This window comes from Pipistrellus kuhlii, unplaced genomic scaffold, assembly GCF_014108245.1.
Source record: "Pipistrellus kuhlii isolate mPipKuh1 unplaced genomic scaffold, mPipKuh1.p scaffold_m20_p_2, whole genome shotgun sequence".
Lineage (NCBI taxonomy): Eukaryota > Metazoa > Chordata > Mammalia > Chiroptera > Vespertilionidae > Pipistrellus > Pipistrellus kuhlii.
Window position 1 is genome coordinate 154,929,332 of NW_023425515.1, and position 27,506 is coordinate 154,956,837.

The 27,506-nt window shown below is 38.4% G+C and overlaps 1 protein-coding gene across 32 annotated transcripts in view; it reads right to left on the minus strand.

Moving 5' to 3' along the window:
- NFIA (nuclear factor I A) overlaps nt 1-27,506 on the minus strand; it is a 371,362-nt gene that overhangs the window by 103,906 nt on the left and 239,950 nt on the right. For 28 of the 32 annotated variants that reach the window (XM_036444066.2, XM_036444065.2, XM_036444064.2 and 25 more), the window contains 2 exons: nt 20,052-20,126; nt 3,614-3,731 (listed from right to left, as the gene is read on the minus strand). In XM_036444066.2, the coding sequence (XP_036299959.1) occupies nt 3,614-3,731; nt 20,052-20,126 (193 nt within the window). Of the gene's footprint in view, nt 1-3,613; nt 3,732-11,218; nt 11,386-20,051; nt 20,127-27,506 lie in introns of those variants that run through there. The other 4 variants (XM_045584540.1, XM_045584541.1, XM_045584520.1 and 1 more) reach the window with 2 other exon arrangements.

The window sequence follows — 27,506 nt, forward strand, 5'->3', positions numbered from 1 at the left end:
CTAGTGGCCCAGTGCATGAAATTCATGCATGGGGGGTGTCCTAACAGCCCCAACAGTGCCCCCTGCCGGCTGCTCACCCCCAACTGCACCCCCCTGCCAGCTTGTTCTCCCCCAACTGACCCCCCTGCCGGCCTGTTCGCCCCCCAACTGCCCTCCCCTGCCAGCCTCCAACTGCCCTCCCCTGCCAGCCTGATCACTCTAACCACCTCTGCTTTGGCCCCACCACCATGGCTTTGCTGGGAAGCATGTCCAAGAGGTATCCTGGTCTAATTAGCAAATATAGATGGCCTTTTATTAGTGTGTATATATGTATGTATATGTATAAGATATACATATCTAAGATAACTTTTAATCTCTAGTGCCTGCCACAGTGTCTGGTAAATAGCATATATATAGAAATTGCTGATTTGGACTAGTGACTTAGAAATAGCCATGAGTAGTTATGACAAGGATTTGCCCAGGTATCATGATTCAATGAGATTTATCTCAAAATACCACTGCCCATCATTTCCCCATTATTAATATTTTTCTGAGTTTTCCAAGATTTGGTTTCCTTGGTATCCATTAATAAAATGCAAATATATTATGCAGTTATTAAATCCTAAAGGTGAAGAGTCTGTAGTTATTAGCTGACACCTTAGTTTAGAATCAAGGACTTGCAGAGACACAGGATAAATATTGACAGGATGAAGGTACAGGATGATGGAGAGAAAAAGATCCAGGAGTGGAAACATTAGAAGTGCCAGGATAGACAGGTGCAGAGCCTTCTAACCAAGCTTATCAACTTCATAAACTTGACAGTTTTGTTTATCTTAATGAGGTTTTTTGGGGGTAAAAAAGTATATTTTTAATACTACCTCTTCTATAATTTTGGAGATTTTACTATGAAGAGGTATAGAAACAACAATGAATGCATGTCAATCTCCTTTATCTTTTTAAATCAGTCATTAAATTTTGTTTCTTGCTCTTGACTTTCTAGCACACTGATCTCTTCTCCCAGAAACATTTAAGGAAGCAAGAAGGTAGCAATAAGATCTTGTCTTCTCTTCTAAAGAGTGATGGACCATCTCTACTTATGTGTGAAATTTGTTCTTGTGTTCTTAGCAATTCTACCTAGAAATTAAGGTAATACTATTACCTTTATTCCAAATATTTGCTTAATCCCTACTCTGTGCAAAGCCAAGAAACCTTACCTTGGACTCACAAAACTGCAAGTGCCTCGTAGTACCCCGAACTAAAAATTTCCATTTACTTGTCAGTCTCTAACCACTAGATTGCAAAGCTCCTATTACTTGACTTTATATCTACAGTGACAAGGACAATATCCCTGGTACTTAATAAAGTCTGTTCCTGAATTAAATAGTTAGTTACTGTCCTCTAAGGGATGTCCACTCCAGGTGTGCAGACAGGACCTGTACATACCTCAAAGGTGGTAATAGTAATTCAAGATAGCAAAGGCTAAAGGTCCAGGAAAAGTAGAGCTGCTACATATTCCTTTTGGGGGCCTCATGCTATACTATTTCTATTTTACACTCCCATTCGTAAGAGGTGTCAGTGTAAAATAGCATGTTAAATTCAACAGACCTGTATTTGAAAGTAGACTGCCATTTACTAGGTCTGTAACCTTGGCAAGTTACTTAACTTCTTTGAACTTTGGGTTCATCCATTGTTAAATGGCCACACTGTCTATATTATAAAATTATTATGAAGATTAATTGTATCAGGAATGTAAAGCACCTAATATACTGCTGCTCACAGAGCAGGTGACCAATGAAAATTTGCACATCATAAACAGATGAACTTTGGTGTATTCTTTTGGGTACATTTTCTAACTTGTACAAAGATAATTCTGCTGAGTCTATATGTTTAAAGAATAATTTTTAAAAAATCATCTGAGGAGAGTCTAATGAGAGTAAAGCAAACATATTACTGAGTTATTAACTACTGATGCTGTTCATAATTAGCTTCTTATCAGGGTTAGTTATTTGCAGACTATGAGAATGACATTAATGACCAGGTATCCCCTCAGCGAGTCACAACAAAAGGCAACAAAAACAGCTGGGGAAGTCAAAGGGATGGGGTGAGGAGCACTGTTTGGGACATCCATGGTACATGCACAGAACACATATGAAAAACAAACAGCCCGTCAACTTTTAAATTAATCGCTGCCCACAAGTGTTTGCAAAGCTTTTTCATGTTGACTGAGTGCAGTTACACACAATGTTTCTTCCATCAGCAAACATTCAAAATCCTCAAAATGCATTAGCACCTGAATGTGTTCACAATCTCATTCTTTTATTATAAATGGACTTTGGAGCTGAGACTTTTTTTTCTCCTGAGGAGCTGATACCACAGTGAACTGTAGGAACATTCAAGCAACATGAAAGATGATGGCAGGATTTGGTGGTTATATATAGAGAATAACTGTTTCTTTAACTACTTTCAAGGTATTTGTAATGACTAAGCTGATTTTTTGTAAGTAATGATGATTAAAATATAAAATCCAGGTAAGCATGAGTCTCTACCAAAGAAAATGTCTATAATTGGGACATTGTTTCAAACAATAAAACTGGTACTCGCTTGAGGAAGAATATGCCTTTGTCCAATATTTTTCTGCAAAGTAGACAAACATTAAAGATCATTCTGTGCCACTCTTTTCTTTGTTGTCACAGTCCAATGCTAAAGCCAATTTGTAAAAGAATACTGTGGATTTAATGCCTAATCCTCCCCTCTAGTCCAGGTTATCTAGAGACAACAGGATCTTGCAAAAAACTCTTCATTTTTATTTTAGCTGTGTGACTTCAAGGGGATCAAGCATCCTGTAATCGTTATCTTGGGGTGCTCCTCCATCTTTACTCTTTTGAGGTCTCCAGGTGCACTGGGGTTCGATCCAGCCTCACCCTGCTACAGGACCCATTCAGTTTCATAACCTCCCACCAGGCCATCAAATAGGTTTAGCTCTTAGAGCAGCGCCAACAGACTGGATTTTGAGTCCTTTGAAGGCTCAGCAGGAGAAGAGCTGGGACTGAGCTCTTCTGTGTGTGCTGTGGGCATGGGGACTGGGATTGGTGTCATCAGGGTCAAATTTGTGCTAAACATGCTGAAACACACATCCGTTTTCCTAGTCAAGCCTCGTCCTTAATTTCCTGAGAACATGCTACATTCATCATCCATCCTTCCTCATGCTTTTGCTAGTGTTTTTACCCCACACAGAACAGCATTCCTTTCCCTTTTCATCTCACCAACCCTAACCAACATTATCGCTGAGCATGAGTCACTCTTTTGGATAAAACCTTCTTTATCTATTTTTATCCTTTGTTACATAATTTAGCTCAGTTTTTTACTGTCTGGTGTGTGTGTGTGTGTGTGTGTGTGTGTGTGTGTGTGTGTGTATGTGTGTGTGTGTATGATTTATCTATCTGTCTATCTGTTTCTGCTGCATGTGCATTTGCTTTCCCTCCCAAATGAGTCTCAAAGTCTGTTGTGGTGGAACCCACCATCTAGTACCTTCTACTGCTTTAGGTACACTGCTAAGCACTTAGCAGGCCTAGAACTAAAATCAAGGCATGTAACTATGAAGCATGACCTTTTTAAGAGCCATCAACCACCTTACCTGGTAGAGGATGTGCTGGGTAAAGACCTCCTCATGGCTCCCGGACTCATGCTGTAGTATGAAGAACTTTCCAAATCTGAGAGAGAAAAATTGGGGCCAGTTCCTGCAGCTATTGGTGCTAGAATAAAAAAAAACAAAACACAAGAAAACTCACATAAGTTACATTCTGTGGATAAAAGATCAGTGAGAGTGTATTTCAGTATTGCATTTAACACATTTTATTTTTGAATTTATAGGGTAAACTTATCCAAAAAAATCAGTAGTAAACTCTGACCTCAAAAGAATGTTGACAATAAAAATAGTCTCCACCAGAAGACATATTTTTTCACCCTAATGTACCTTTCCTCTTTCCTCTTTTTTAAATGGCAAGTCATCAGTAGGGTTGTAATGTTTCTGGATGCTTTTAACAAAAATACGTCCATGTTTTTGGTTGAAACTTTTCTTCAGTGACCAGCCAAAACATTCCCTGGGCTTTTCTATTTTGTCTGATTCTGACAGCTTTCTCTCATCTGTATTTTGGAATTAGTTCTGAACTGCAAATTAATCTTTCTAATTTCTTGTGATGAGAAATGTGTGATTTCTCCCTAACTCTGAGTCACCTCAGCACCCTGCAAACACCCTGACTTTAATATTCCTTTCACTAGGCAGGGCCTTCAAACTATGGTCCCTGCACCACAGTTTTTGTAGATAAAGTTTTATTGAAACACACACACACACACACACACACACACACACATTCATTTAGGTATTGTCTCTGCTTCCCTCTATGAGAGCAGAGACCAGCAGCTATAACAGGAAACATATGGTTCACAAAGCAGAAACTATTTATGTAGAAGAATTTTCCAACCTTTGATTTAAAGGATTGTTAAGGATAATTTTGACTGTATGTGATTTTCAGAGTAGATTCTTGTATGAGATGTGATTCCGTGTAATTTTTTTTTGTGCTAGATCCTCTAGATACCTTGTTTTCAGTAGTAGCATAATACATTTTTAAATAAATAAAGAACATTTATCAATCTTTGTAACACAACTGTGTCAAATTAGTGGTACAACTATATTAGTACAAATAATCTCTTCTTTTGAAAGATAATGAAAAGCAAAACTAATATGTACATTTATCACACTTGAATATAATTTGGGACTATTGGGGTTATATTGTCATCTAATATAAACCCTGACACCAGGAGGCAGTCAGTTAGTACTGGTAAAATGGAACCAATTCCTCGTCAAAGGAGAACCAATAAAGTAGGAGAAGGTTACCATCAATTTTGCATTTGTAATCTAGAAACATCACCATGTCATGAGCACAGATATAGTGGGGAGTAGGGTGGCAATTGAAGAATTATAATCAGTAAAACCACAGAGGCCAGAGGAGTCATTAAAATAAAATAAGATAAATTTAAGGGATGGGATGGACGAGTCTGGTTTAAGCTATTTAGAAGTTAGAATCAAAATGTATTGACTTCTAAAGTTTGGTAATGATGGAAAAGGGGGAGTTATGAGATGAGTCCCAGGATTATTGCTTGGGGAAATTGTGGTCATTCATAAAATGATAGAATCAGGGAGGGCTGTGAGGGGATACAGAAATTCCTAAGAAGAAACTTATTCCTTAGTTGTTTGATTAATAGCAATGGATAAACCTTAATAATAACTGTCATTATATAAAAACAGTCACTGCTAAGAGATGGAAAGCTCTGAAAGCCACATATGCTTTCTGAAATTCAAACACATCTTTCAATGACAGATTCTCATGGAGGAAGGGCCTTTAGTTAAAAAACAAATGGTTAGGTTTGACTGTACGTGTAAATAGAGTTCTGATTAATAATTCTGCTAGTCACTCCCTAATTTGCTTTTTATATTAAATTTGTCTGCATGTTTCCCCCTTTTATTTCATAATATTTTATATTTTATGGGGGATGATTATTCCTTCATGGGTCCGGATCACCCATCATCTCATTATATACTAGCAGCTTGGTATATAATAGGTACTTATTAATGGCTGTGCCTTCGTGGAGCTCTGAGATTCACATTTCTCATTAACTGAAGAAGATGGAAAAGGATGGTCAGTGTCAAGATCTGAACTTAAATTTCCTTCACAAGTTTCAGGATGGGGTTGAGACCTTAGCTGGATGGAGCAACTGCTTCCCTCCTCAGCATGGAGGGAACCTCAGGAGCCCATACTCCCCCTCTTGCAAGAAAAGACAGAGCAAGGTGAGGGTGGAACAGACTTGAGGGCACTGAGAGGCAGAGGATGAGGCCCTCTCCCTCACCATGAACATCCAGCTGCACTTGTAACTAACACTTTATCTATCATGTTCTTCCCTGGAAAAGTGTCTTTTACCTTGATTATCTTTTTAAAATGTCAAGGGAGACAGAACAGGTGAAGGAATAAAAATACACATGTAAATATAGTGCTCTACCTCTCGGAAAGCTTAAAAAATAATTAAGCCCACAGAAATGTTCCCTAACTTGCCCGTATGTTTACTTCCTGTGAACCACTCAGTACACTGTAGCTGTCACCTAGCCAAGAGCAGCAGGTGGCTTGGCAGCATTATGACACTTCCCATAGTGTCTGTTGGACTTCTGGTGAGTAACTTCAGGGCTTGGCAAACTGATTATGTGTGTCTTGAATTTTAAAACCTCACTAAATTTCTGAAATGAGAATGGGTTTCACAACCTGGGTTAAATATTGATAATCCTAATAACACACACACACACACACACACACACACACACACACACACACCATTCTTCAAAGCAGGCTTGTGTGGAACGTCCCCTGGTCCATCTGTGTGTATGTATTATATGGAAGGGAAGTTTATTGGAATGGATTTTGATTCGGTGATTCTGGGACAGCCAAAGAGAAAGCCTCATATATAAGGATAGGGACACTGACCACAATCCCTGCAAAAGGGGTAGTTATTTTCAGGGTCTGTGAACTTGACAGGAAGAGAGTGTGGGCTTTCAGCAAGCTTTTCTGAGTACTGGTAGGGCCATGTTTTGATAAGTATTTTATTACATCTAACTTAATCCTCAAAATAACCTTTTCTGGAAAGTATATATTTTTGGTTGAGAAGAACTAAGCCCTGTAACCAGGAATGAGGGAGAACGAGCAGTAAGATTCATTTCAGGGATGTCTAACCCTGAAAACCCTGCTCTTCCTCCCCATCACCTTGATTTTCACATACAATATTTGCCTTAAACTTAAGATGATAAAAAGGCATATAATGTCTTTGTCCCTGCAGAATGAAAATAATACCTGAATATCTAATGCAATGTTGAATGGGTTCCATCGTAAAGGGGAAACAAAAGGACTGTGTTAGGAAAGTTCAAAGGAGTAATGGGTCACATTGGCTTGTGGGATCAGAACAAGAGTTGATTTTAGAAAGAGTTCGCAATTAAAATAAGCCTTCAAGGATGGTTAGGATTTAAAGAGGCAGAGAAGGAGATAAGAGAGGGTCTTTGGGAAAATGACAAAGCATGTGGGTAAATTTGGAGACAGGATATAAAATGATTTGTGGGATCCATGGCCGTTTGTGAGTAGAGAAAGGATAATTGTTGCATCTGAAGAATGGCAATATGACAACAGTATACAGAATACAAGAAAGACGACTGAGACTCTGGAGGTGGAGAAATCAGTTGGTAGGTTGATTTAGGTCCTGGCAAGAGGGAATAGAGGCCTAATCAATGCTGTCAAGAAAGGAAATAGAGTTTTTACAATGGATATTTCACCTCTTCCAAGAGAATGCACATATATAAAAGACTGTTTACAATTGTGCAGTATGAAAGGGTATCAATAAGCAAATGATCATATTATTTTAACAAATGTAAAATACCCATGTAATATATATAATTCATATAATGTGCTTCTTAGCTAATTAACAAATCCTGCAAATTAGGAAACAAAGTTTTCAAGGGTGAGGTGACTTATCCAATGTCTGCCTAGGATGCCATGCTGAGCTCTGAAGCTCATGACTAATTGCCCTTTCTGGAGTGTTATAGAGATTATATAGGGGGAAAAAATTGATGAAAAAAAATTCTATTCAAACATGGGGATGCGAAGGCAGGACTGAACCAATCAGAATGCCTCCTGCCTGTTCTATATATTGTGAAGCCTGATTTTGCTCCCCCTGTACTTGACCATAGGCCTATCATTCTTTAATGATCTTATACATAACATTTTCCCCCCAACTATACCTAATGCACTTTGAGGGCTATAAAGATAGACACCTTAGGGCAGTGGTCGCCAACCTTTTGGACCTCATGAACCACCAGTTGACAACCACTGCCCTAGGACTATGGACAGCAAACTGCGTCTCACGAGCCACATGTGGCTCTTTGGCCCCTTGAGTGTGGCTCTTGCACAAAATACACGGCCTGGACGAGTCTATTTTGAAGAAGTGGCATTAGAAGAAGTTTAAGTTTAAAAAATTTGGCTCTCAAAAGAAATTTCAATCGTTGTACTGTTGATATTTGGCTCTATTGACTAATGAGTTTGCCGACCACTCCCCTAGGGCATAAAAAAAATAAAAATAAAATGCTGGCCTGGGCCTGGGAGCGACTATCTAGAGTCCCAGTCCTGCCAATAACCTATGTGACTTGGGTAAGTCATTAAACTCTTTGGACTTCATAATTCTAATAATAATGATAAAGATTAAAACTCACCACTTCCACCACCACCCACTGCTATGGCCAATACCATCCCAATAACAGGCTGACATTTATTAAGTATCCTTTTTGGGCCAGACACTGGGCTAAGAGCTTTAAACACATCATTCCATGTAATCCTCACATCACCACCAGGCAGGAACTGTAGCAGGAAGAGGTTAAGTAACTTTCATAGGTCACAAAGTCAAAGGGTTATACCAGATGACTAATCCCACAGATCCCACAGCCTCTTTTGTGTTCCTAAACAGTTCACTACAGTTCTGTATTCACTGCTGATGGTCAATAAATATGCTCTGAATTAAGAAAATTACCTTCTCTCCACCTATACCCCTAAACTTTAAGTAATAAAAAATGAAACTTAGAAATCCATAAATACACATAAGAGGACTGACTGCTCAACTTTCTTAAGCAATATTACAATTATTCTAACCTGAACTTTGTGTGGATTTGGTTCCACTGTGGAATTTTTCTCCAAAGGTTAACTTTTGTTTCTTCCAATGTTATTTCTAAGTCATCCCTCTCCCCCTTCCCTGTCATGAGTAGAATGTAGTCTTTGTGTCATTTCTTAACAAATGGCTTGCTATTAAGGAATCATTATAGTAATGCGGGCTATTGGAAGAAAGGGGTTACTTTAGTAGCCAACCCTCTTAATGACCTGCTCTTCTATACACATTAGTAGTTGGACAAGGTTGTGGTTATTGAACTTCTGCCATCCACCAGAGACAATCTGCTCAGGCTTGTATTGTTGGAAAGAGAGGATGATGGGAAAAAAAATTCTATCCAAATTTTCAAACTGCTCTTCATGGGAGATGAGAGTGCAATGAGTTTACAACTTGTTCAACAGGAATCGGCAGGCAGCACTGACTAAATGACCAATGTGGCCAGCTGACTGCTGATTGCACATTCCTCTATGAGACTGCATTCAATGACATGCAACAGATATTTATGGGGCACTTTTAATGGGCCGGGCACTGTTCCAGATGCTTGAGATCCATTGGTGGGCAAAGTATATAAAAACCCTGCCCTTGTGAGGTTTACATTTTATAGATTAACAATCATGGTTGACGCTTCTTTCAAATTTTCATGGCAACTAAAGACTAAGAAATAATGGCTTATAGGTACCTCCTCCTCCTCCCCCCAAAAAAGACTATTAGGATTTAGCACTCAATTTCCGACTTATAAAATAACTATCAAAAAATAAAGAGGGCTATTTTATCCCCAAATTACATAATCTATGTACTCACGGAGGCTTTGGGAACTTGTACTTTATTACAGTGGGAGTTTGTGGGGGTAGGTTAAGGTCCAACAATAGCACACAGTTCCATGGGCCCAGCACAATTTCGTGTTGTTTTACATTCTAGTGGCAAAGACTTTGTGAGAAAGTCCATGTCACTGCACAAAAGGAGAGAACATGGGAAAATACTTGTTCTTCTTACTATCAAAGGCACAGTTGTTAAATGCACAATGCTATGAAAACTCAAGCAAATCTGGAATCGTCGTTAAAAGGAATTATCTTGGAAAGTAATTTATGGCAAAAAATTCAACTCCTTTGTTATCTTCCTTTTACCATAATATACTTCCTCAATACTGCCTGTGAGAGGGGGGTTTTCAGAAAGAAAAAAAATAGTAAGTATAGTCAAATTAACTCATTTTATCAATTTGTGCTTTTGGCCAGAGTTTCCTGACTGTGCCTATGAGGGGCTGTAAAACTGATGAATTTGCATGGAAAAAGAAACCAGTGTAAGTAATTTGTGTAAGAGGTTACATGGACATAGACTGTTATAATTCAGACATCCTGCAGATAGCAGACTGCTGCAGTGTGAGCAGTTACGGGTTAGAAAAATGACCACACTGCAGTCAGTCTGACTTCAATGGAAATCAATCATAAAGGTACCTTCTCTGCAGCTCGTACACCACAGTCTTCAGCAACTCCTTTGCCAAGCAGATTTCTGGCCTGTAAACCATGTGCTGATCTCCTTTTTTGACCCTTGCTTTCTGAAAGGTCTGACCAAATGTAGGCTAGGGGGATGGTTTTCCAGACTGGAAACATAAAAGAAAGGCACTGAACTAAAACCAGGATTCCCCTCTATGTGAAAATGAACTTCCCTGCTATTGTTAGATTCAAGCAATGCTTTTTTAAAATGTGGCATTAGGTGCCAAAAGCCAGTGTAATGGTTTAACCCTATCAAAGGTATCTGCTAACACAGAGAGATCACTGTTTTTATACAACCATGTTTTGTGAACACAACTTATAAAACGTGTGTGTGTGTGTGTGTGTGTGTGTGTGTGTGTGTGAGGTAAACAGTGAAATTTTTGCTTCTTAAAGTTTTCCTTTTGCTAAAATAGGATTGGATCACTGATACTATCTTCCTCCAATTCTGAACCATGAAGATCATCTATCTTTGATAAATAATTACTGTGAGTTCAGTTTATAAAGTAAATGTATTCAGGTACTTTAAAGAAAGCTCAAAGAAAAAAAATATTTCCTACTTATTTCTCTATTCTCCTCAGCAGGATGCTTCATATATTTACATGCAACAAATATTTACTGAATTTAACTAAAATTATATGAGCTTGCTAATGAAAAACAGCTAATAATATTTATTGAGCACTTATTATGTGCAGTCAATGTGCAAGGTTTTTACCTGAATTTCTTCCTTGCTGCATCTCTATGAAATATCTATCTTTATTATTCTCATTGACAAATGAGAAAATTAGCTGTGAGGTTAAGTTACATGATCAAGATCACACAGCTAAAAAAGTGGCAGAGCAGGGATTTGAACCCAGATAATTCTATCTGCCCAAAGAAACAAAGGTTAAAAACCTACATTTCTGGTCTCTCTATTCTTCCTTTGTCAGCAATTACTGGGGAGAGGAATTCAACAATATTTAAATAGAAGAATACTGTCACCTACCACTTAGCTGGCAAAGCTGCACATAGTCCTCCTCCTTTTATAGGTCTTTGGAGTTACAAATATCTGCCAGTGCTTCCCTGGATAAAGGGCCTGGTGCTGGGTCTAGTAGAGCCATCCATGGGGTGGTTGGGGTGGGGGTGGTGAGCAATGCTGACGGATCTCCTGCATTAGTGGCTTCTGCCTTAGGGACTGAAATTGATTTTCTGCATTTCAGAGTATCCTCTCATCTTAGCTTTTGGTTGAGGTCAAATGTGGTACCCGCTTAGTATCTGATGCAGCCTTGGCCATGGGATTAAGTCTTCCCTGACAGGGGATGGATTTGATGGCCTAAGAGGTCTATTCACCACAATGATCTACAAACCAGGGAAGGGCTTCTAAACATAAGCCCCTTAACCAAGAGTGCACTGGGACTATCTGACCATAAGCTGTCAGGAAACCATACTGCATCAACAGAGCCCTACCCCAACAACCTATACATACAACTGTCTGCAATAATAATTCTCAAAATTTTCACCTATAACTGTTCAATTTTTTTCTCTTCCATCTATTGAAAAATTCTAATATGTACTCACATTAATCATATACTAGATTAACTCAGTTACAGCATTTGAGGTAATATGTGGCTTTGCTAAGCATGGACTCTACCAACTTAATCCAAGGGATGCCTACAAAGTCACCTACCACAGTCTTTGGAGTCGAGGTAGCTATGATAATACAGTCTAGCCCAAATCTCAGTAATAGTTGTGGTCTTGTTGTGGGGTGATTAAGATGCCTGTCAGGCTTTTAGAAATCCTAAAAAAAAATGTATTTTAGTTCTTTAGTATTATATACTAGACATGAATATCTGTTCTTAAAAAATTGAGGTTTGAGTGCATAAATAAAGGATAACTATAAAAATGACTTTGTCAGCAATGAACTCTAGTTACTCATGGGGAAATTTTAAAAATTGATTTCAGAGAGAGGAAGGGAGAAGGAGAGAGAGATAGAAACATCAACGATGCTAGAGAATCATCACCTGACTGCCTCCTCCATGCCCTCTACTGGGGATTGAACCCACAATCTTGGCATGTGCCCTGAACTGGAATTGAACCACAACCTCTTTGTTCATGGGTTGACATTCAACCACTGAGTCACACTGGCTGGACCACAGGGAATTTTGATGTGATTAGTCACTTCAAAAATTATTTATGTAAGTGTTAGATTGAGAATTTTAAACATCTTGTTATCCATTAGATACCCATGAAGAGAAAAATTCCAGAATAAAGCAGAAGCATAGGCTTTGGCTGAAAACTTGAGGAGTAAGAATATTCTGGCTTCCTAAAGCAAATCAATTAGATGTTGTCTTGGCATGTTCTTATTCTACCAGATTTATTAATTCTGAAGGGTTCACTATGATAGTTCTTCTAATAAATTGATTTTTGGAACATAAATTCTAAAACTGTTCCTTCTGAATGTATACACATACAAAATACATATAGACACACACGTTTCTAATATGTTTTCTGATAGTGTGGTTAGCTCAAGAATCACCTCTGAGCACACAGTGAGAGATCAGGGAGAGAGGCCTTGCTCAATAGTAATTATAACAGTTTACCACTGAGTATCTACTATATACTGGATACTTGACATTCTCTCGCTCAATCCTCAAAACACCCGAGAGGTGTTCCTATTTCTAACACTCACACTTAGGCCCAGCACACAGTTAGCACTTAATAAATATTTGTTGGCTGAATGAATGATTGTTACCTATGAGAACATAGCTGACAAGGGATACATATTGCCCAAAGTCATATAGTTAATAAGTGGTGGGGCTAAATTACCAACCCTATATCCTGGACTGTTTTATGATCTCATGTTGCCATCTTGTATATAGATTTTATATAATATATATAAATCTTTCCAGTTACCTAGGAAAGATTAGAAAGAAATGAACACACAAATACTGATCATGGTAACAAATTAGTATTTACATCAAGGTGTTATGTTTTCTGCTTCTGCCTGAGTCAAATTTTTACAATAAAAATGTTCATAGTTTGGTAAATTTAGCAGCAGCTTTAGCTGAGAACAGAACAAAAGGCTCCCTAAATCCTGCCATGAGAAGTCTCACTGCCAGCTCTGACTGGGAAGGCTGTGGGAATATGAGTGCAACAGGAAGGCCTGGGCTTGATGCGTGACACACTGATGAATCTGCTGATGTCACGAGCTTGTTCTTGCCACAGTTCTAATCTCAGCTGTCATGGTGTCACAACACCACTGCTGGGACAAAGGTATATGCACATTTCAATGTCTAGGTAAGGTGGGACACCTCTCACTTTACGTGGCTCTTCCTCTCTTAGGTGAGTAGAGCAGGATAGGAAACATCAGGTTTGGCAGCCCATACTGTGAGCTGGGATTCAGAAGAAAGAGCAGTGGGACAAAAATTTCTACCAGCCCTTTCTATTTGCTGCCAGCTTTACTATCCCAATATTTTCCCCAAATATGTCCAATTTTTTTTTAATTATACAACAAAATATATTTTTGAACTAATTCAACTTCAGCATTTACTTTGAAAATTTATTGGGATATAGTAGGGGAAACTCACTAAATTAAGCCAGCTGACCAAATTTATCTCCCTAAGAGTAAAATTTTCTCTCTCTCAGAGGGGTTGATTAAAACTAGAAAATGAAACATTGTAAATGTCATAATATATTCAGGATAAGGTGGCCTAAACAGGCAAAGTGAAAAAAAAATATATAGGGCCAATCAGTACTTTCTGTTCTATAACTTAACAGATTTTCTTTAAAAACTCTGGAAGAGGAGCCATTGACTTCTACAGATGGAAAGTGTGTGATGTTCATTTTAAAATTACTAGTAGAGCCTGCTATTGACCATCTAATTATGCCGAGTTCCATTTATAAACATAGCTAACCACTAAGTTTATGGAGACTTTTTGTGCAGCTTTAATAGGATATTGATCGAGAGCATAGTTTGAGTGTACTGCCATTGGATTGTGTAATGGCAAACAAAGGCAAGGTCACAGCCACTGCTTGTGCTAGAGCTGCAGTCCATTTTTTATTATAATCTTTTTGTTTCTTCCTTTAATGCTCAAGCCCATAGATTTCTTTTGAAAGAAGAGCTTGCTTAAGAATCTAACCAACTTTTAAAATTAATTTCCATGCAAGGATCATAGCTATCATGTTACTTAACAGAGGAGAACAGGCCCATGTTCAGAAAAGAGAGTATCTAGTCTATTTCACTTTCCTCAAGATCTAAAACACTGCAACTATGCAAATGGCACCCTACAGGACTGGGTGTCTGGAATCTCTATCCTATATCCTCAATTTCCTGATGAGACCTTTTCTGCATGAACATTTTTTAATATTCAAGTTTGGGTTTGTTCCTATCAAAGAGCTTCATTTTCTTATTGTACCTTGTAGATGAGTTATTTCTGCCGTAGTAGCTCCATTATGTCAGGTTAAAATATTTAGAATATTGCCAACAGTTCATATTAAATAAGCCAGAAAATCCCGAGGGTATGGCTATGGGTGCTCAAAGACACACAGAGGACCTTGAGGCTTTAAAAAAAAAAAAAAAAAAAGCAGTTTAAAAATGAACTACTATTTGGGTCTTAATTGCAATTCCTATGTGAGAATATAGATAGAAATAGTACACATTTCTAAGGCAGAAAACAGCCACTAGGGTGCCACCTCATGCCAGGCTGAGGCATATGCCTGGCTCCATTCACTCCCCCTCTCCATTGACAAACAGCTTGGGAATCCTGGAGCCACCCAGCAGCCCAGCTTTGTGGCAGAGCCAGGACAATTCAGCTGCTGGATTTTAATAGATTCTGCAGCAGTGCAACAGGAACCAAAAATCAGTCTGGGTAACTGAGAGTGGTTTTCACACCCAAAGACTCTAAGGCTGGCCACAGTGTACTGAGAACCATGGCTTTTCAAAATTCCAGGGCCATGAAATCATCCCCAGCCACCAAGTTTACTTAACCCTTGCAGCCGGCTCGGGTGTACAAACCGCTGCCCGGAAAACTGGAACCGGCCAGGCCAGAGTCACAATGGCTTGTGTGTATTTGCGGTTTTCCTCTTTCCCAGTGAAGTATTTAGGGTTTCAAAGTCGCTCCACCAGCTTCAAGTAAAATAGTCAGCAATTTAGAAGGAAATGGGCAAAAGAAGTGGATTTTTCGGGAGAATTTTCTGGGTTCATACCAGGAAGGTACTTGACAGCCTCAAGGCACACACCTGGAGGGAAACATGGTGCAAAATAAACAAGAGTGGGTGTTGACCCAGAGGGCTGCTGAAGAGCACAATTTAGCAGCTCCTAGAGTGGGCGCTCTTTGAGGCAACTTTATGGGAGAGAGACCCATCTGAAATGCTGCTGGAAGGCTTTGTCTGAAAACGCAGCATCATGTAAGAGCCATTTCAACACATGGTTCCTGTCTCTTTCCTCATAGTACCACACTCAAACAAGGTTGGTGATTGCGAACCACAGTGTGAGCACAGGTCAGCCATTCCCCCAAAGCAGAGAGAATGTCTCTGTCTCTCTGGCACAGTGTCTAGTAGTCTGAGTAGTGCTTCTCTCTCCCAGGGAAGAAAGTAATAAAAAACTAGAGCAACTTTCAGATGGTCCTATCTCCTGAGGGAAAAGGAGGGTAAACAAACATACATTTACTGTTATGCTATAGCACCTTCTTTGCTGCTAAAACAAATAAGACTCTCCTTCTTGCCTTTCATGAACTCTAGATAATGCAAAAAAACAGAAAAGAAAAAAAAGAAAAGGCAGGAGGTAAGGGTGAGAAGGGGAATCAGTGGGAAACTCCAACAGCTCCATGCATCTAATTAATACAATAACCTTGTTGCCCACTCTCACCTCCGAATGTGTGAGGCTAAGCCAGCAGCTTTCTCTTGACTTTCTCTGCCATTGGCTCCCTGTAGTAACAGGATTGTAAACAACAAACTTAGCACATCATTATTTCAGTGAATCCTCATGCGGAAATACTGAAATAGCATCTCCCTTCTCTATTAAATTTAAAAGGAGGAAAACTAATGACAGAAACTAACTGGAAAGGTGGGGAAAGAAATGTTTATATTAGCAAATTCAAAAATTGAATGCTAAAGAGGCCAGGATAAGGGAAAACTTTCAAGCCAAGGCCACCATTAGTGTGAAATTTCCAGACTATATATTTGGTCATAGTTAGGTGTGGTTGGGGGACTGGGTGGGGCTGGGATTGATAAGAAGGTGTTAAGAAAAAATCAGCAACACAGTGAAGAAATTCTAATACACTGAGGCCATCGAAAACATCCGGGTAAAAGTCAAAATTACAGAAAAACTTAGAAGATCACTGACTGAGGGAGTGGGAGATAAATAGGAGTACAGGTGATTTTTAGGGAAGTGAACTATTCTGTATAATATTATAATAAGGCAGACATGTCATTATATGTTTGTCAAAACACATAAATGCATAACACAGAATTATGTATAATGTAAACTATGGATTTTAGTTAATATAAAGTGGCAATATAAGCTCATCAGTTGTACCACACTAACAAAAGATGTTAATAGGGAAAACTATTTAGCAGGTATATTGAAATTCCGTACTTTCTGTTAACCTAAAACCATAAAACTAAAACTGCTTTAAAATAGTGTATTCATTTTTTAAAAACAAACCCATGGAAGAAATTTAAGTGTCTTATTTTTGTTTGACCTGAAAATAGTTTTAATCTTTTTTTTAATACATTAGTAATCTAAAAGTTTATCAACTCTAACAAGAAAGAATCTATAATAATAAAAAGGTAATATGCTAATTAGACAGGATATCATATGTCCTTCTTGATGAGGCCATGGCCAGAGGAGGGAAGCCAGCCCAGGTCCCAGGTGCCAGAAGGAAGCCGGGGCCGGCAGCCAGGGGGAGGAAGGCCTACTCTTGCATGAATTTTTATGCATTGGGCCTCTAGTTATTTAATAAAAACACAGAATCTTTGGATTCTCTTTAGTTCTATAATGCAGGTATAGGAGAGGTCATGACAGAATATCTGCAGTCAGCTAGCCGATTATAACATAGTAAAAAGAGCAAGTTTCTTAACCTCTTAGAGTATCATGGTCTCCTGCATCTGTAACAAGGGACAATAACAGTGACCATGGGAGGAATGAATGAGATAATGTTTACAAAGTGCCTAGACAATTCCTGGTACATGGTGTATGCTTGGTAAATTCTCACTACTATAATTGTTCATATTAGTGCTGTATCATGTTCTTAACAGCGCTAACATTATGCATTCAATCAACTTATTTGCCAGTTAGCTTATTTCTATTTCAAAGTTGCAGAATGCACCCAGCCCCACTCATCTGTAAAAAGTGTCTGCAGCACTTCTGATGCAGATGCTTAGCTCTTCCAGCCTGGGCAAGAGGTCAGCACAGTGAGGAGTGTTTAAAGATTTTGACTCCTTCATGTGGCTTGAGTGTTAAGTCTTCCAGAAAGGTGTGTGGGTGATGAAACCTGAGCTGGGGGATCCTCACTCCAACCATCAAGGCAACCTTGAGACATACACCCTGACAAACCTGGATTAAAGATCTATAATAGGGAGAAGGCTCTGGATGGCAGTTTGGCCTGAAGCCACGGTTTAGCTGACACAGCCCAGTCCTACTCTTGCCAAACAGATTCAGTCAGCATGAGGCCATGTGTGAGTGAGTCCTAGAGCGATTACACAGCAGTGTGCAGAATCAGAAAGCATTCGAGAGCCGAAGGCCGCTCACCATGCCAGGCATCAGCAACACAAGCCCCTAAGCAGCGACAGGAAACAAAACCAGGTCCCTCTGCAAATTCAATCTGAGGTCCAGCCATACCCTCTGGCAGTCGTGAAGGCAGTTTTAGAATTCATTTGGCAACCACGCCATCACACACTGCATGGAGGTCCAATCAAGCTTGGAACTGATAAGCCCTGGGATATAAGACCTTAAAGGGATATGCAGGAAGAAGAACGAGATTCTGAGGATGGTTCTGAGCAGCGTGAGCCTTCTCATACAACCCCAGGCTTCAGCCACTGATGATAATGAAGATTAAATGTAAGCATTACGGTAGCCAGGGTAGATTAAAAAGGTCTAGTCCTCCGATTTTAGAGTTCAAAGGATTTTCACTTGAGGCTGTTTGAACTGTAATAAGGGCTCTATCAATGTACTTCTTTAATGCCACAATGACAGTTATACTCTGATATATTACATGTATTATTAAAATTACAAGAAAAATGTGAGCTAGTGATTTTTAGGAGTCCTAAAATGTGTGTGTGTGTGTGTGTGTGTGTGTGTGTGTGTGTGTGTAAACAAACATACACACAAATGCATCCTTATTTGTCTGTCAAATAACTGGCTAGTTAGCTATACTGGGGCAGCATATATCCTCCAAATTAACACAGCAACCTAGTCTCTACTTCACTGGGTGCTACTTTAAGCATAGTTCATACTATGACAGAAACATCTCCCTTCCACCTCACAACATGCTGCTCCTGACTTATTCCTTAGGTTTCCACTCCTCTCCCCCCACAATACCTGGGCACTCCTGCATCAACCAAGGGTCCCTGACTACCAGAATTCTAACATCCATAGTTACTTTCCTTCTATTTTCCATGTAGCCTCGCACTGTAGAGTTCAAGTTCCCTTGGGCCTTGATTCTAGCATTAAACAAACTTAGCTTAAGCATTTACCTGCTGTTTGACTTCGGGTAAATGACTTTAATAGACCTATAATATAACTCATTTGTAAAAATGAGAGTGATTTCTTATCTGACATGTTTACTGTAAGGAATAACTTATGCTACCTACATGAAGACCTAGCACAGTGCCTGGCAGATAGTGAATACTCAAAAGTCACTCTCTGTCTGACCCTCTACCCCTGCCCCGCTGCCCCCACCATGTCTCCCATTTTTTGATTTTTAAGAGCCCTCGAGCCTTAAGAAATAAGAACAGACAGAATCCAAACTGTGAGATCAGGATGGCTTGGCTTGCTTGACCTGGCATCTTGTCATGAGATTGACTGGTTTGCTTGGTCAATCTTCTGAGATAGTAACACAGGGAATGGGAGGTGGGGCATGACTTGAAAATAAAATATTTTTTTACTTTACCTCATACCACAAATGATTTATTTCAACTTGAAATCAATTTTGACAATGTATATTTTATCTACAAGTGATATTTTGAAGTAGGAGGGGGATAAAAATTGTAATGTTTGGTATATGTTTTTTCGTTCTATTACTAGGAGCTCAAACATCATAGTCATTATAGGTATGCTTTTAAATAAAAAGAAAAATGTGTTTTTAGGGGAAAGCAATAGAGATGGGGGGAGGGGGGGGAGAGAGAGAAAGAGTCCTATACCTTCTTCTTGAACTGTCTGGATTATTTCATAGCAAAAATACAATCAATGGCCTTTTGATCAATGGAACAGGGTGGTGACAGGTACTCTTAATTCACTGTTGTTGGTGATTATTGACAAGCTGGTAATGATAATGCTATCCTGTGTCACTCCTGCTGAGGGCATTAGCATTCTTTAAAGGTCAAAACCAATATTTTTTTAATTGCAGAATTTTTAGAAATCAGGGAAACCTCAGGATTTTTAAAAACCAGTTTCACACTATAAACTAAGGAATATGTGAAACATTCAGGATTTCAGTTCTTTCCATATGTTTCACATTAAAATGACATCAAATTTTCCTGATTTAAATTCTTGGCTCTTAAATAAACTGTGTGGCAAAAGTCTTCCAATGGGTGAATGAAAAGGGGATTCTGAAAGCTACTTGTGTCTCCAGGAGGCTGAGGCAGAAAGTAAGCACAAACCAAAGGCAAATCCGTAACAAATCAAAGCAAAATTATACTTACTCTGTGACACTCTTACTAGCTCAGTCACACTAAAAACACCTGATGTGACAAAACTGTCCTGGAAGCCCAAATGTCCTGAGGAAACAAAAACAAAAAACAAAAAACCAAGTGTCATAAATAGAAGATATTTGATAACAGAAATCTAAACATGAGTTTCATTGTGATTAAAAAATATGATGTCTACTTTCATATTCTGCTCTGGTTAGAGTTTCCATGGGAGGGTATAGTCATTTGGTTATGTAGTGGGGTTTTTTTTGTTTGTTTGAATCTGGAGGTTATGGAAAGCTATGACACAACAACTGGGTGCTTTCTGAAATGGTAAAAAAAAAAAAAAAAAAAAAAAAAAAACCTCAACAGGAAATCTGAAACAAAAGACAATTTAAAATAAATGGTTACCTTGGCTGACCTCTGAGACCATAACAACTGGGATGAAAACACCCTACCTACAAGTCAGCCCGGATAGCTAAATTCCATAACAGTTTTAAACACGATTTTCTAAAGAAACATTTGATGGGGATTAGCTATCTATTCATTCAAACCAAACAAGATTTAAAGATGTTCCCTTCATTCCTAGAGGAATTACAACGTAAATCTTTAAAAAGCTAGCCTAGAAAAAGTAAATCCCTTAAAAACTATTGAAACATAAAAATAAATTCTTTGAGCACAGACAAAATTTAGATTTGTTTCAAGAACAAGAATTTTTTGTAGTAAGATTGATTCTTTTTTTTTTAAGAAAAGATAAATTAATGGTACAAAATTAACCTTTGAATTTTGTATCTGTTTCATTTTTTTCTGGATGATTTGTTTTCTTTGTGATATCTGTTTATTCATTTTTATAGTATGTTTAGGAACACAGGGACAAAAACATAAATGGCAAGGAATACTAGAAGATAATTGATGATATGTCATTTCCCTCTCTGCCTCTAAAGTCTTCTCATTCTGTGAGCCTCACATAAGTAAACCTAATTGAGAGATCTGTCTATTGAGTTAATGTAACCACCTGCTTTAAAATTAGGGTCAAAGGAGAAGTTAATGGCTAAGGGGAATTTTTCAAAATAACTGTTCTTTGAAATAAGGAAAACACCTTTAAAAAAATACAACATAAGAAAAAAGACCAATCTGAATATGCCCACTACGTAGGGGAGACAAGTTTACTTATGGCACATTTTACACAACAAAACATTGTTAAGTGTCATAGACATAAATACATGCAAAAATTGTCATGTTTTGAATTATAAATGTGACTACAAATTATTCTTGTCCCTTTGGCTAACATTTGGTTTCTGCATAAGAAAGATATTTTTTAAACTTAGTTTTAAAAAAAATTCAGTTTTTAAAATTAAATACACAATCTCTGAAATTATGGGTAAATAGCTCTAAGTTTTAGGATATCTGATAATCATAAACTTCTTGGTAAAGTAAAAATAGTATCAGGTATGTGATGGATGTTAACTAGAATTACTATGGGGGGGATAATTTCACAATATATCTATATAGTGAATCATGTACACCTGAAACTAATGTAATGTTATATGTCAATATCTCAAAAAAAAGAAAATACTATAAAAAAGAAAAAATGTATATACACCACAACTTAAAAAATGACAAAATTTCATTCAAAGAGTTGGTTAAGAAAATTCACCTCCCAAGGTACCCATACCCAGGTAAGTAGTTGACTGTTATTTGGGAAGGGCCTAAGGTGGTGTCTCTTGGATTAAGAGAACTGAGAAGTAAAAATAGATAAATCAGTAAAAGTTCTCTACATGGTCTTGGCAAAATAGGCTCTGCCACCTGTTTCTATTGTCACAGTATTCAGATCACATTGATCCTCCAGACTAGGGGTGTCGAACTCAATCAGAGAAGGGGCCAAAATCTAAAATCCAGCCTAAATCGCCGGCCGAATGGTTTACTGAACAGTCATAAACTGTCATTGTGATGGAAACGCAGCGGAGTGCAGTGATGACAGCGCGGTGCGGGCCACATTGCAAGGCCTGGCGGGACAGATTTGGCCCGAGGGCCTTGTGTTTGACACATGTGCTCCAGACCATAACAAATGAAATCCAACCACAAAGTACATTAAGTTTAACTTAAAACACATATAACAATGCAAGGAAATTCATAGTGGAATAGGAAAATCTGGGTTGAGTTCCAGCTCTCGCTCATCTCTGTCTTTGTCACCTGCCTGTGGACTGATATTTGTTTCAGTTACATCCTTTTAAATTCCTTATTTTAAGGACAACTTAACATGAATTTTCTATACAGAATGTAAACACACATACACTAATCCTGCTGCAAAAAAAAAAAAAAAAAAAAGCAAGCAATATAACTGAAAATTAAGTTTAGTTTGTCACGGAGTGTGGGAGGGTGTAACCCCTGTGTTCATCCATTGAAACTCATCCTGTTTTCATTGCCCTTTTTCTTCTGTCTACCTCTTAAATGCTGGTGTTCTCCAGAGTTCGTGCTCATCCCTCCACATATGTATATTTTTTTGCCCTAGGTTGATCTTCTCTATTTCCATGATATCAGCTACCAGGCTTGACTGTGATATTTGTGAAAGCTAGAATAATATTTGTTTCCCTCTCCACTGTATTTAATGCCTGGGACAAAGCAGTTAGAATTTATTGAATGAGTGGAGGATTGAATCTATTAGCCAATGACTCTTAAATCTTTATCTTTTGCCATGATTGCTCTCCTGGATTCCTAACACATGAATCAAAATTTTTATTGCATATTTCTATCTAAATAGCTCACGGGTAGCCTCAGATCCAACATGTCCAAAGCTGAGCTCATTTTCTTCTCCTCGAAACCTTTTTATACTCTTTTGACTTTCCTATGTCAATGAACCATCCACCGTTCATCTGCTTTTCTCTTTTGGTGTCATCCCTGCTCCTGCTTCTTACAAACACCCACATCCACCTAATCCCCATGGATTCTATTTCTTACTATTTCTTGACTCCAGGTACAACTCTGTCTCCCTGGTATGACTGTGGCTAAGGCTTTTGCCAATTCTCACCAGCCTTCTAACTATGTTCTTCATCATCAGCCTTGGCTTCTCTTGTTTCACTAACAGGCAAATTCGATGATTCATTAATTTATTCAATGAATATGTATTGAGCCCCTACCCTGGCCCAGGTGTACACCCAGAGGTTTGAGATATAGTCCTATTTTAAGGTAATTAAAGTCTATGATTACAGGCAGCTGACAATGTAAAAGAAACAAATTATTTTAAAAATTATAAATGGTATAAAGGAAACAAATAGGAAACTCTTTAGAAATAATGGTTAAGAAAGATCTCTCTTAAGAGCTGACATCTGAAAGAAACTAAAGAGACAGCCAGGAAAAAATGGGGCGAGAACTCTTCAGGTAGAGGATTTAGCATGTACAAAGGCCCTGAGGTAGGAAAGAATGAGGTGTTGGAGCAAGCATGTTAAGCTTGTGGCTGGCCACACTCCACGAGTTTGACATGCTTGTTTTGTAGAAGCCAAGAAAAACCCAAGTGTTCAGTAATCACTACCCTGTCAGAAATCTTGCAAGAGCCTCACAAAGAGTTCAGGGTACAGTAACAAATTCCTTCACATGGACTACGGCCTCCATGTAGCTTCTGTTTTCCTCTCTGGTCTTAATTTTATCTTTTGTTTCTTGCTTCCAGCCCTACTCCTTGGCCTAAGTGAACACATGTGTCTCCTGGGCCCTGGTTCAGCCCCTGCCCTCACTCTGCTCCTTCTTTCTGGACTTCCTGTCCTTCTTACTCTTTGTTTGGCCAACTCCTACTTGTCTTTAGGACTCAGCTTTATTGTCAAAAGCCTTCCCTGGTTACCTCACTGCTGGAGAAGACTCCTTTTCTCTTTTTGGGATATGGACCTGATGTACTATGTGTGGTTCTAATCTAAAACTTAGGACACTAAATTGCAGTTTTGTCTTTTTCTCATACTAGATTGTGAGCCCTCTGAGAAAGAGCATCGTCTGTATCTCCAGCACTCCAGGTCCTAGCATAATGTCTGGTATCCAGTGAGCACTCCAGAGATGCCTCTGAATAAACACAACTCAGATCAGGTTCAAGTATGTGCATTTTCCTCTTTATAAAAGTGTAAACAGAATTTTTTCCCTGTCTCTTTCTCTTTCTCAGCTCCATCAGCCAGTGTGCATCTGAAAACTATTAAAATGAACCATCCAAAGAGTCCCTCCAAACAAAATAGGACAAGGACAGGATAGACAAGCCCTTTAGATGAAGCTTCTGATCAAGAAGGTGCCATCAGGTTCTTTGAGGAGAAATGTCTGGGGTTGTCCTATTATTGTGATTATGGTACAAATTTGGGGAAACCAAGGAAAAACAGAGTTGAAGGGCAGCATTATTTAATAAACATAAGAGAGAGAAAAACCCAACTACAAAACAATTTAGTCTGAAGCTTAAATTAGGATCTTGTGTGATCCTGAGAAAGTCGCTGCCAAAATAATAATTTGATCCTTCTTTCCCACCTAGCAACCTTCCTCAAAGGCTTATTTTAGGAGAATGTGTGTAATTTAGAAGGTAAGATATATATGAATGTACAATAACCAGAAAAATAAAAATAGAGAGAAGTTATTTCACAAGTCCTGATAGAATCATCTCTGCACAGTATTATGAGATTAAAATAGGGCCTTGACTACTTTAACTTCACAATATGTCCTCAGGGAAAGGTCTGTGTAAACATGCCATAAACATGAATGACTATGAAACTGGTTTTGTTCCTTCACCAATTATTTAGAAACCCACTGATCCAGTGGAAGACAGCCACGAAAAGTGAAACCTTAGAAATGATGGAAAAAATGACACAGCTAATGTAATTACTAAGCGAACCTGAGCAGATTAATATTTTGTTCTCGCTAACACAAACCAAGTCATAAAAATGACTTTCGGGGAAATAACACTAATCTGGGAGATCTGCATTATGGCAAAATGAGAGGAAAATGGAAAAATATATAAAAAGGTGAATTTAAGTAATTCTGAATTGAGATGTTAGCATGAAAAGATCTTCAGTTGGAGAGCTGATTAAACATTCCCCAAAGGTTCCACGAATTACATTTTGAATAGGGTCTCTCAGAAATGAGTGCAAAACATATATTTTTGTTAAGCACATCATAGATGGAAAGCCGGATTGCGAAATAATCTGACTCTCCAATTCTGAACGAGTGTTCAGGAGCAATTCAGAGGAGACTGAAATAAGGAGCACATCCTTTTTCGTTTTATATAAAATGGCTAAAAAAGTTCATTCACTGAGGTCTTGTTCAGTGAATTCCCAATTAGAGTGGAGATTTCAATACCTTGGAGTCAGTCCTACTCACAGTGGGGAGAGATTAGGCTTTTGAAGAGAGGCAGGGATATGAAAAGCTGAATTCTTTTACGGGTGGTTAAGAAAAGCAGCTCTCTTTACCTCGATGATATCAGCAGTTATGGAAAATGCCATTATATGGGAACCGAATTTCATCTCATTAAGGAACTGAACATTTATCTACCTTTAAACAGGAAGGAAAGGCGGAGTGGGGGGAGGGGGGTTCCATTTGTAGAGAGACAGGTAACCTTGCAGAACTGTTCAGAGGTTGGGCGAAGAAACAGCTCGAAAAGAACACCCAGAGGGGTTGGCCTTTAAAGACCTTCTGAATGTCCATGGAGTAGACTGCGTGTACTAAGGAAGAAAGTTTACACACCCCGTGGTGTTTTGGGTTGTCCTGTGGGATAGCAAAAGACCCCCAGCTCTAAATGATCAAGTCTCATCTGGCTAATGGATGCAGGGCAACTAGAACACACAAGTCACTGCAGTGAAAAGAAGAGATCTCCATTCTATTGTCCCTATGTAAAAAAGGTTCCATTGAGGGCAAAGACAGGCCTTTCTTGTGTGGACTTCAGGGCTCCTCCAAGGAAAAAGAGCTCCCTCACTCTCACACTATTTATATTCCCCAAGTATTTGGGATTGCCTGTGATGAGCTAAATCCTGATGACGCTGCTCTCACAGAACTTACATATTCGTCCTTCTAAAGAAGAGTTCCCCTCAGCAACACTGCTCCTCCCTGGAATTTCAATTTCTCCTCTGGAACTCCTTACTGGTGTATAAGCCACCTAAGGTAAGAGGATACCCCTCCATCGTCTGCCCTCTGGACCCCACCAGTGCTTCTGCTGTGCTCAGTCAATACTGCTAAGTTAAGCAGAACTTTTTCTCTATTTGTCTTCTGGCACAGCCTTTTTCCACTTTATCAGACAGGTATTTGTTTACCTGCCTTAGCTCTGCACTCCCACCATAAACTGGGCAAGGGCAGGGTTGTGTCTTGTTATCTTACACTGCCCACAGGGCCTTGCACAAACCCTGTTATAGTTGTGTAATAAATATTTACTCAGTGATTCAGATGAGCGACTTGAGATACCCTTATTTGGTAACCCTCTAAAGTAAAATATAAATTATTATTAGTTTATCTCCAATATGTTGTTTCTGTACTTTTAATTTGGAATATCTTAGAAAACAGGTCTTGGGGGAGATGGGCTGGGGATTTATTCCTGTTGATCCATTAAGCCCAAATTCTAAAATTTTAATCTGATTTTTTTATTACACACTGACTATTTAAATTATTCTACCATTCAATGATGACATTTGAAAATTATTTATTTTATGAGTAATTCCTTATTTAAAACAAATGCTAATAGTTCAGACATTGCTAAGAAAGAACATAGAAGCCATAAAAATACACACGCATGCTGTTTGTGTGATTCATTTTCATGATGGTGGAGGAAATTTCATTTGGTTGTCTGTTTATGATAAACATTAAAAGATTGACATACGGTATGGACTGACAGTAAGACTGAAATATTTCTATGTCTAGAAAGTTGTGTCTGAGAATATATAAAACAAAGAAATGACAGTTGCCAACTAATGATATGGATGAGGTGTTTTGAGATTTTCATATGAAAAGGATTGTTATTAAATGCATTTGTAATATGGTTATGATTGTCGTTCTGTTTATCATAACACATGAAGGAATTGCCATTAGTATGGAAATAATGTCTTAGCTTAAAAGAAGGATGAATAAAAAAGAGGTTTTAGAAGTATGTGTCATAGGACTGATGTACTGTTGAGTTCCTTCTTTTGCTGCTCCCAATTTTCCTGCCCTGCTCAGGTGCAGGTATTCAATACAGAAACCTAATCTGTGTCTTTGTTTGTTTGCTTGTTCTGCAGTATCCATAAAGATAAAGTCAATATTTAGTTTATTGTTTTCATTAAACAAATATTAAATGCTTATTATGTGGGAAGCACAATTGTAGGCCCTATAGTTACAACTAGAAATTACAAAAGTTCTTTATTCTCTGAGGCTTGTATATCCAGTTAAGGAAAATGTTTATGCCAAGATTTGCAGTAATGTATTTAATCTAAAGTTGGGTCTTTTTATAAGACCTTTCTAGGAAAACTTTAACAACTAGCAAAGACTAGC